Raw genomic sequence first — 12,165 nt, 5'->3', positions numbered from 1 at the left:
CACACAAGTTTGGTAATCAAAAACGACCCACTTAATACTAGCTCAATTAACAACTATCAGAATAATTTTAAGGATAATTGTTTAGTTCTGCCATTATCTCCACCCAACTCCCACAAATTCATAAAATAAAAAAAAGCACATCATAAATGTAAGTTTCATCTCAGTTTTATAGACAAATTTTATACGCTAAAAACTGGACACATAAGTACCCAGGGGCTTAACAATATTTACATTTTAAAAAGTTAAGAAATCAATACATCAGTCCATTTAAAAAACAAAAAACACTTAACTAGTTTTCACATACTAAAGAATACATTTAACTCTTTATTTTAAAGGGGGGTATTTATATATTCTTTGGCCTTCTTTTATATATAGCAATTATGAATCAGTAACATATAATGACTGATGACACAGCCAAATAGAGAGGTTCCAACACAATTAATGGTAACAGCATTTTTCCAGGTAACCTGGTATTTTAATGTACTTAAATTCAACCTGGGCAGCAAAGTCAATGAAGACTTTAAATAGTTCAATGGAAAAAAATTTTAAATGTGCTTTTAAATAAATACCATCTGACTAAAAGGTAAGATGACACTGTGTATTAAAATCAGGGCACTTGGTGTACCTTGTGATGGGAATACAACAAACAGACTAAAGACCTTGGGTATCTTCACATAGGGGTCTTTGTACTGCCCAGCACCATGAGAAGGGGGTTGACTTTCATACTGTTTTCCAAATGAATGGTATCCTCACATTCAAAACTTAAGTGGAGGTATACTGTTGTTTTTACAATGTTCATACACAGCATGTGTTAGATATAATATACTAGTCATCTCACAGGAACAAGTTATCTGTAAGTTCATTTGAAAATAAGTTATTTATAGTACAATACTTAATTGTGAATGTGACAGAAATCACTGGCTGAACAGGAGCACCTGATAATCTAATTACCTGAATATGTCCTGTAAGAAGATATAAGTCTCTCCCCCCAATTTTCACTTGTATGTCCTGGGTCTGAATCTACAGAATGAGAAGAGACAGGAGAAAAGAAAAAGGCACACGAAGGGAAATACAGAATTCAACAAACCAACATTATTTAAAAGACCACCAGTTAGTTAGGCAATGATCTATCATTGTTTTTCCAAAATATTATTTTCAAGGTAAAGCCAAAAGTACATTCAAAACACAGGTGTGGCCACCACATAAGATTTCAGTTTCTTCAAATGGAACTTTTAAAATTAAGAAATTCAACCACATAGTTTTAATAATAGACACTGATGAAATTGCTTATTAAAACATAAATCTTTTGATGTTGTATCTTTTTTTTTTTTTGCAATCTCTGATTAATGGTAAGAGGCAGTACTCCTACATCACTGATTTTCTGTTCAGAATTTGTCTTTGATGACCATGAATCATGCTTTTTACTCTGAGTGCCAAAACTACTCTGAAGACAAAAGAACTCTTTGGACTCAGTATCATCCAAGACCAAAGACCTTTCTACATATTACATATATTTCAATGGAATGAAGTACTACAGAGATCACTACTGAAGAATCTTAGGGAAAAAAAAGCAGATGAAATCAAAATAAAATTTGTTAGTTAAGAATATGGAATTCTGCTTAACAATTCATGACAGAGAAACAAGAATATGAAGTACTGAATTTGGTGATTTGGCCAGAGCAGATATTTTAACTTTTAAAGAAATATGGCATCTCAACTCAAAATATTATCATTCTGAACAATTATATCCTCAATTTATGGACATACATTTTTCTTTCCAGGGTCATTCTTATAGACAGCATTCATGATTTCATTTAGGTGTAAGTAAGTGTGGAAAAACACAAACTTAGAGAACAAGTAACCTCTAAATACAGTATTTGAAAACTTTAAAGATAATCCTAAAAGCTTAGTGATGAGAAGATGCACTCATTCAAAAGGAGAATCATTTAGTAACATTCAGATCAATTCTAAAGAAAGCAGGTAAATGGGCCGAATTATAAGGCCTTCAAGGAACCTTATATTTCAAAATTGAATGCACTAATTTAGCAAGTACAAGTAACAGTATTTTACATTTCATATTAGGACAAGCAAGAGACTGAATATTGCTTCCATATATTGCAAAGCAAAGGTGGCAATCAATTAGGTTATATAAATCAGATTAAATGGCTATTGAAAGTAGATTATATTAAACACATTAAAGCACAGAAGATAAAATGAACTTTCAATTATATTCATTATATAAGGAAGCAGTTTAACAGTTCATCCAACTCTTCCTTTGGAAGTAACCAATTCACCCTGATCCATATACCCTCCTTTAGCTTTAATTTGAATAAGTATGTTTATATTTGGAGCACTCAAATATGTATTCTACAAAGATTTACTTCAGGAGCTGGAAAATAAAAGCTTCCATGTCCTGTCCCTTTACTATAACTTTAGTCCATGCTAAACTGAGATGAGGCTGTATGAGACTATTGCTATTTATTAAACTAATGTAAAACACTGTTAGGCAGAGCTAGTCTCTCACCCTAATAAGTTCTTTATAGGAGAAGTCAATACTTGTATTTGAAAAACAGTCTTCTTTAAAGTTAATATACTCTGCTTTAGGAGTATAGGAGCATAGGAGAAACACACCAAGTATGATTTTGAAAATCTGTACTGTATGTTTCAACTTTTTATAATAAAACATTAGGAAGAGGGCAGGAGTCAATCTGTAGTAGAACATTGACTTTATCTATTTAAGTGTTCCTGTCTGCCAATTTGTTTGACTCACATTCATTAAGGTAAATCCTTTAATGGCATCTAAAGCCTCAGGAGAACAGAACTTCTAAAACTTGCTGTCTGGTAGAGGAACTTAAGCTTATGAAATATCAACATGCTCTATAACTGCCATCACAAGACTTTGGGAAAAGATGATTCTGAGTCTGAATTTCCTCCTATCATATTATCTAAAAATGCCAAAAGAAAAACTATAGTAAACAAATAATGCTTAGTAAAAGGAGACAATTATTAATGAAAAAAATGAATGATATTGTATCTTTCTAGTTAAACATGCAAATTAAAATGATGAAATATTGTTGCTTTACTTTTAGAGGACATTAAACCTATCAAACCTAAAGAAAAACATATCTCCCAATACTCAAAGAACACAGAGTCAAAGAATATTCATATCCTGCTGGAGGCTTTTAAAACTAGAACTTTTAAAACTAGGTATGATTACTTTGGAGAAACATGAAGAATCACAGAAATGCTCCACCCTTTTAATAAAGAAATAGTTCAGAGGATGATAAAAACACAATCTACAAAGATTATCTTGATGGCATCATTCATAACAAAATTATTGCAAATTTAGTTTGAAGCCCAAGAGGAGACTTTTATGTAACCCCCAGAAAGCAGCTGAATACTTTCACACTAAGGGATTATTAATACAAATGTGAAGGAATTATGGTTTTCCCCTGGATGCAGAGTACAGGGAAAGAAGTATGATTTTATGACAAGAATAAGTATGTACAAAGATATGTATAAGAATAAAGTTCATTAAATGGAAACCTTATTGTTAAAGTTAGCAATTATTGATTAGAGTTTATATACAGTGGCAGATATTGTAATCTGCCTACTCAATATTCATTCTCCTCTTCTTCCCAGAATACCCCAATTATGATCAGCATGACAATATGCCTAGTTAAAAGTATTTGACTTTTCAGACTCCCTTGTAACTAGAGGTCTAACCAATGAAATGGACAGATGTTTCTACAGAGGTTGTTTCATCAATAAAAAGGCCAAGTATCACTGGGAAAAAGACATCTTTGTTCTGGGTATTTCATCTTCTACTTTCTGTTAGGAAAAAGCAGCAATCCTGTGACTACAAGTCAAAATGCTTAAGGGCAGGAGAGCAGAGAGATGAATCCAGTCTCAGTTGGCATTACTGAACTGCTATAATGACTCCAGACTGTCTATTTAATTAACATATCACAGAGTGAATTTATGCATTGTCACTTAAAGGTCACAATTTTTTCAGGTTGATATTATAAGCAGGTGAGGAAACTGGGGCTTATAAAGAAGTAAAATTATCTGACCAGGGTTCATAGGAGGTTGAACAGGCAATGAACATTGGTCAGATTCCAAAATCTTCAAAATTAAACATTACAGCTATAAAAACTTATTCTATGTCAAGAATTTGGAGTAGGCAGTTTGAAAGTAAATTTCAAAAGCTAAAAATAAGCAATAAAGCAAGTTGATATGGGAAGTATATCTTCTATATCAGTAGTAGTTGCTTTTAGGTTTTCATATATTCAACGGGTCTTCAGTGTATATACTGGCTTCTTAGTATTCCATACAACAAAATTTGTGCGAATTTTCTAAAAGAATAAGACAATGTGGATAGAGAGTGGAACGATATAAACAGGTATGTTGGTGATTTTTCAAAATAAAGTAATTCTGTATAAAGAGTACTATCATGGAGCTACAAGGACCCATTGGCAAGACTTCAAATTGTACTATAATTCTTTCCAACATTTTATCTGTCTAGCCAACCACATACTTTTCTAGAAAGACTTATCTTTTCAAAAAGTTAATACTAAATAATTAAAATTTCCAAGTTTAAAACACACTAGGTTATTGTAAAATAAGATCAAGAAACCTTGTTCAGTTGATAGCATTATTGCTGATTTGGGGACCACTGGCCTTCACTGGGATAATGAGGCAAATGTCTTTTCAAAAGGTAACTTTATTTTTTAAAAGTAAGATGTGCTTATTATTATAAAGATTCAACCTATACAAGAGTACAAAGAAGAGGCGAGCGCAGAGGCTCATGCCTGTAAACCCAGCAGCTCAGGAGGCTAAGACAAGAGGATCCCAAGTTCAAAGACAGCCTCAGCAATGGTGAGGCACTAAGCAACTCAAAAAGAACCTGTCTCTAATAAAATACAAAATAGGGATGAGGATGTAGCTCAGTGGTTGAGTGCCTTTGAGTTCAATCCCCAGTTGTGGAAGGGAGGGGGGCTGGAGGGGAGGTGCAAAAGAGTACAAAGAGGAAATTAACAAACATCCCAAGCCCTGAAAATAAAGTATAAACATCTGGTGAACATCATTCCAAGCATCCCTCTAAATATATACAAAGACACAGGGACTAATAGAGAAGACACAGGAAGAAATAAAATTTATGTAAGAAAAGGCAAATAACACACACGCACATATACATATGTACATATTTTTAAGATTAATTTTATGTTACTCCAACATAAAAGAAACAGTAAATTGCTTTTTTTCTGTTAAGAGATAGTGCATACTAAAATACAGATACATACACATATAACCTTGCTATAAGAGAAAATGAGCTGAGTACTATTAATACTTCCCATTATTCCTGATTTCCTGGTCTTTTATGCTTTCAAGTCAGGGTTCAAAACCTGTATATTTTGTTCTGGGTCCAAAATACACCCACCAACTTTAGGCTTAGTTCCTACAGTGAAAATTATTTTTATATTTCAATTCTTTATCTTTTCTTATGTGTGTTCATATGCTGTACACATACATACATGCATATAAAACATACCAATGGTTCTATTGCTATTTCATAATCTAGTTTTTCACTTCCAATAACACAAAAGGCTTACCTATCATGCATTTACAATATTATTTTTAAGTGTGAAAAACTATTTCCTCACTGGATTTACCATAATTTAACTAATCCTTTATTATATGATATGGTTTTCCTAGTTTTGTGGGAGGATTTTCTATTATTACAGAAAAGTTAAGATAATAAACATTCTTGAAGATACATTTTGCTCTCATCAATAATTAAGAAATCAGCGGGTAGTAATTTTGTCAATTATTACAAATTATTTCTCTGATTACCACTGATATTTTTTTTTCAGTCTTTCCCAACTTTAATTCTGTTCTTCAGAATTACCTGATGCAAAATTTATTTGTCCTTTTTTCCATTTCCATTTTGTTTACATTTAAGAGATCATTAAACATTACATATATTAAAAGTTGTCATATATGGCATATATCTTTGTCATTATTGTTTCAGATGACAATTTAAAATATAGACCACTCTAATTAAGAAAAAAAAAAAGATCAAGCCAAGTGGGGTGGCACATGTCTGTAATTCCAGCTGCGTGGGGAGTTATGGCAGGAGGATTTCAAGTCCAAAGTAAGTCTCACCAACTTCATAAGACCCCCATATCAAAACAAAAAAAAGGTTGGGGATTGTAGATCAGTGGTAGAGACACTCTGGGTCCAATAGTTTAATTGCCAGTACCACCAAATAAATAAAAATCAATGTTAAGTATAAGTCTGATATTATATTATTTTTCATATGGAAGATGTCACTTAGTAGTATTCTGGATTATTTCTCATATTTTTAATAAAAAAAAAAGTTGGATTGCAAATAATACATTTTCATTTGCGCCTAGGGAGATTCTTCATGTTTTGGTTGTGTGTGGCAAGATTTATAAATTCAGCCTAACTGACACACATTTTTAAATCCATCGAAACTTGGATGAGTTCATGTAACTTTTCTAAAAGAAAAGTAGGAGTTATAAAATGTCCTTCTTTTCTTTTTTTGGTACCAGGGATTAAACCCAGGAGCACTAAACCACTGAGCCACATCCTCAGCCCATTTTTACTTTTATTTTAAGACAGGGTCTCTCTAAGTTCCTCAGGATGACTTTTGAACTTCTGATTCTCCTGTCTCAGCCTCCCAAGCCACTAGGATTACAGGCATGCCCTACACACCCAGCTGTTATGAAATGTTCTTAAAGAGAGTTGTAACATGCCACTAAATGGAAATGACAGGAAAAAATTATCAGGGAAACCAGTATGTAATTTGATTAAAATCTGAATCAGATTATGTTTATTCATTAAAGTTACTTTACTTCCTAAGTAACATTTTCTCATGTTTTTCCAAGTAACATTTTCTCCTTAATTTTACTCTAAATAAAAGAGAAATAATCTACCTGCTTTAATAACAAAGGTTCTCATGGGAAATTTATTTTTTATTTCTTTCTAAAAAAAGATAACAATATTTTAATTTATCAAAATCCCTTCTTCAAACTAATATTAGAAAATATCCCTGGCCAAAAAAGGGACTTCCAAAAAGAAAATATGAGAAGGGTTAAATCTTAAATAGGCATCTGAAGACACACACAGTTATACATCAGTTAAGGAGGGGGAGATGCTCTGAGGAATGAGCCATTAAGAGAGTTCATATTGTTGTGCAAACTGCATAGAGTTCCATATACAAAGCAAAATGGCCACATCAATAGGTGATACAATCTTATGGTATCATCATTGCACATGCAGTCTGTTGGCGACTAAAATTTTATCACATTTCACTGCATAATCATCACCACTGCATTGAGGTTTATTCACAAGTATTCCCCGCTTCTATTCTCAAACAAAAGACAGTTTAGTAATACATGATTTGTAAGTAATACTGGCACAAATTTTCTTTAAAAAAAAAAAGTCTTCATGCAATGCTCATACCCGATCTCTCTCTTTCTTTTTTAAAAAGGCATAAAATCCACAGCTATTAATGCAGTGAAATACAGTATCTGGTAAAAGACTTCTTGGTTACCTGACTAGTAACAGCTTCAGAATACCACTTAAGTAGAGTTGTGGTTCAATAAAAAAGTTTCTGAAACTCTAGAAGAAACCAGTGTAACTTAAAATGAACAAAACATGTCATTTCTTAATTGCCACAAAAAAGAATAGAATTTGAGATTTAAAAATGTCATGACTGAGAAAAATTTCTAATTCAAAATAAAAAAAGGTGAAATACACAAAAGATCTATTTACTAATTGTGTACACTAAAAATTGAGTATTTACTAAAGCTATGCTATCACAGGATATATCAAAATCTTTATTTTCATCGTTTAGTCTAGATTCAAGATCATTCTGGTATTGAAGATTACTAGAAAGATACTAATAGGATATAATCTCTGTACATAAGCTCAAAAATGGAACGATAACTTTCTAAAGGTGAAGCAAAAACATTTTTAAGAAATTTTATTAATATTTCACACAAGGAATAGAACACCTGTGACAAACATATTGAAGTTTAAATTAGTTTCAAAGAATGAATTTTTTTTGTTTAGTTCAGAGCTAACAAACAACCTAGTAATTTATTAGATAGTAGTAAGAAGGTTCTCACCTATCATGAGTAATTTGGATTGACTAATCTCAAACACCAACTTCTGAAATATATGAATTTTGAGAAACTAAAGTTCTATGAATAGCAATTAAGCAGTGAGCCTCTTTTCTGTGTGTGTAAGGGGTCCAATTCATTTCTGAATTTAAAATGCCTGAGGTCTTTGGTGTGTTCAGTCCGTCAAAAAAAACAACTTTTTTTCAAATCTAGTATATCCTAGTGGATGTTTATTAACTGAGCAAAATTTCATCATTATTAAAGAGAATAAAGAATAAACTGTTTCTTTTCTCTAGTGAGAAATCACATTTGTGTGACAGATGAATTTCTGCCCCCAAAATGATAAATCTAAAATACGAATATTTCTCTATAAATTGGGGTATCAAGAGGAGGATACATGTGAAAAGAAAAATCACAGTAAGAAAATAAGTAAGAGTTTACCAGAAAATAACCAATTATTTTACCTGTGTCTGAATCTCGTTCTTCATTTCGTGATGGGCTAATAGTAAAAGGAAGTTTACGTTTCATGGATGATTTCTCTTTCATCTCTTTGCCAACATCACTTCGGTCAATTTTGGGAGTTTTGCTGTAGGACGCAATCTTGTCTTTACTCTATTAAAAAAAGCAAGTATGAATAAAGTTTTATCAACATTATGTAAAGAAACACTATTTAAAAACTACTCTAAGGAAATTTTCAAACAGACATAAATAGAGGGTCTTACAAACCATTATTGTACTCATGACTCAGATCCAACGTTTTTTCTAAGTTCTTTCATATCCCCCTGCTTTTTATTTAATAAAAGGATTTTAAATAACAATAAAATATCTTGACTATAACCTTAGCCATAAGTCGAACTGTAATCTAGATGTTGCACAATGAATAAATATACAACTATGAAAACACAATTCTGGAATGAATTAAACAGACTTGTTTAAAAAAAAAAAAAAAAATATATATATATATATATATATATATATATATATTCTTGGCCTATTATATCCTTGAGTTCATTGTCTGTAGATTAAACCAACCACAGAATAAAAAACATTTGAAGAGAAAATTGTATCTTTATTAAACCTGCAATTTTGTCATTATTCTCTAAGCAAGAGAGTATAACTATTTATAGAGCACTTAATGTTGTATTAAATGTGATAAATAATCATGAGGCAGTTTAAAGCAAATGGAAAGAATATGTATAGGATATCTTAACAAATCCCCTACAAGTATATTACTGCCTAATCATCTATACCAGTTCTTAAGGGATACTGGAATACAGTATCACAGCATTATCTAGGAACTTATTAGAAATATAAATTCTCTAGCTCTATCCCAGACCTAGTGAATCACAACAGCTGGAAGTCTAGTGATCTGTTTTAATATTCCTCCCAGGTGATTCAGTTTGAGAATCACAGTTTTTAATCAATAAAGAAGTAAATATGGAGATCAAAGGACTAGAGAAAGGGTTCATACTTTCCAGCTGTCCCATGGCTTGGGATTCAGCAAGATGAGTGATAAAATTCACTGAAATTCACATCAGGCAGTAAGAGACTTTTACAATTCAGGTGTTTTGGAGAGAAGACAAGAAAGAATACACTGGAGCCAAGGAGGCAGTAACAGTGTTGCCACTTCACCACAGAGTACAGGCGTTAACACAAAATAGAAAGAGAAAAATTCAGCAGAAAAATTTGGTATGTGAAAACTCCATAGAACAAAAAAAAGTCTGAATTTAGCTGAACCAGAGGATTAACACCAGATGGTGTTTGAAAAGTGCACTGTGTTTCTCAACTGGCAAGCAAAGAGCTGAGGTGGGAAGAACTTCTTCTTGAAGAAGTTATGATGTAGCTTGTTGCCACAGGAGCCCAGGAAATTGCGGCAAATATTGTCATACTCTCAGCAAGTGCCTACTGTGAGCCTAGTGTGTACCTAGCAGAATGCAATTGAAACAATCACAGAGAAGACTGTACCCAGGGTTGTTCAGGTTAGAGATACAGAGAATACAACATGCTTCCCTTCTTGCAAGTCTAGAAACTTAACAGGCAAACATAAATGCACTCAGGTCTTAAACCTGGGAAGGCCATATTTGTGGGCAGTATAGTGTGTGAGACCTGTGAAGGGTTGGTTACTGTCCCCTAGAAGTAGAATTCCCCAGAGACCCCTGAGGTCTAGAAGCCCAGAAGAGATCAGCATCTGCCTGGTCCCAGGGATATGCTGATTCACTCTCTCAGGAGCAGATACCATCCAACAAAGTTCCCAAAGGTATGATCAGAGCTAAAACCCAGCTGCTAGAACTTCCTATTTAGGACTCCACATCAGCCCCACACTGGGAGCATATCAATCTAGTCTTTTCAGATGAAACTGCAATGAACAATATTTCCCATTCCATCCTACCTAACACTGGTAATCAGGGAAGCTGAAGGCTATTTCAGTCCATTTGTGTTCCCTGCAACTCCAGCTGGCAGCTTGATAAGCAACAACAACAAAAAAAGAAGCAAAGGTTTAAGATTCCCCAGTTCTTGTTCTAAGAGGTACAGATTCAAAGAATTGGAAAGAAAGGCAGTCTGGCAAAGGCAGTGAACATCCATCCCTGTTGTTAACTGTTTTGACCATTCAGTGGAGATAATCCTTTTTGGCTTTTTCTTTGTTTAGTTTTCTTGCTGTGCTGATTAGTTCATAATAAACATACATGCATATTCCTTTGTAAAGTTTTATTTTGTTTTACTCTTTTCTTCCTTTCTTCTTCCTCTAAGAGCCAACTTCTCTTGTTCTCTATTTGCCCCCACCTTCTTTATAATCATCACTTGCTTTCTCTTTTTCCATTTTGAGTATTTCTTTTGTTCTCCTACCCCATTTTCTTTTATCCTAATGAATTATAATTTTACTGTATTTTAGACCTCTTTAGTTTATATAATTTGTCCCCACCGTTCACTTTGTCACAGTTATTAGTACTGTAAATGGTATAGTTGATGCGTGTTTATTTTAATGCTAGGCCTAGTTCATCACTGTTTACTGCTGTTGTTGTTAATTGCTGACCCTGCCATTCTTGTTTCTGCAGTAGTGTCATAGAGGCCCCAACAGGCAATGGGTATTTATTTTAATGCTGCATATTATTTAATGTTTTTGTATGTATCCCCCTTTTCTGTGAATGGTTAGGAATCTACTAGGACACTATAAGTTCATGGGGTAGAGACTCTGCTAATGAACTATACACACAAACCAATCAAGAGACAGTATACCTTGCTCCACACACAAACTACCCCTGCTCAAGCTTCAACAACATTTTAACACACAGACTAGATACAAAACTCCTAAACCAGTACCCAGGCCACAAGTAAAAAAGGCTATAAAGAGGTGAATTCAGGTCCCACTCATGGACATCTGCTTCTACAACAAAAACAGAGAGAAGCTACAACACAGCATCTCACAGGAACACATTGTTGCACAGCTGAATTACAACAGCAGTTGTGCAAGTGGTAAACTGGCAGCCATTGAAGGTTGAAATTTACACTTTAAGATGAGCCTATGTGTTGAAGCTAAAATACACCAAAAGCACATGGCTTATTACAACAGATACTCAACAAAGGACCTCTTGTGAGAGGAAGAGAACTTCATTTCAACAGATGTACAAGTACACACACCAAATTTATCATCACCCAACTAAGAAATGCAAAGATAATGAAGGGAATGAAATTCCAGAGAAAGTCTGCAAAAAAAAAAAAAAAAAAAAAAAAAAAAAAAGGATTATTGAAATGATTAATGAGCTAAAAAAAAATCTAAGGAACAAATTAAGAGAGAAAACAAACAAGGTAAAAAGGCCATTTCAACAAAGAGAGATTCTGAAAAGAAACCAAAATTTTTGAAATTAAAGACATAATAAATCAAATAAATTCACCTGAAATATCACCAATAGGATAGACTTCACAGAAAATAGAACTTCAGGTCGAACACTCAGACACAGTAAAGAAAAAAAGGCAATGGCAAGAATACAGAAGAATGCTGGGACATGAAGAGATCAAA

The 12,165-nt window shown here is 33.2% G+C and overlaps 1 protein-coding gene across 8 annotated transcripts in view; it reads right to left on the bottom strand.

Annotated features, from left to right (window-relative positions):
* Ankrd12 (ankyrin repeat domain 12) overlaps positions 1-12,165 on the bottom strand; it is a 152,827-nt gene that overhangs the window by 68,402 nt on the left and 72,260 nt on the right. For 6 of the 8 annotated variants that reach the window (XM_047526120.1, XM_047526125.1, XM_047526121.1 and 3 more), the window contains exons 3-4: positions 8,615-8,762; positions 952-1,020 (exon numbers count right to left, since the gene is read on the bottom strand). In XM_047526120.1, coding sequence (XP_047382076.1) covers positions 952-1,020; positions 8,615-8,762 — 217 coding nt within the window. The remainder of the gene's footprint in view (positions 1-951; positions 1,021-8,614; positions 8,763-12,165) is intronic. The other 2 variants (XM_047526124.1, XM_047526127.1) reach the window with 1 other exon arrangement.

Source organism: Sciurus carolinensis, chromosome 15 (genome assembly GCF_902686445.1).
Source record: "Sciurus carolinensis chromosome 15, mSciCar1.2, whole genome shotgun sequence".
Taxonomy (NCBI): domain Eukaryota; kingdom Metazoa; phylum Chordata; class Mammalia; order Rodentia; family Sciuridae; genus Sciurus; species Sciurus carolinensis.
This window is presented reverse-complemented; position numbering and strand designations above follow the sequence as displayed.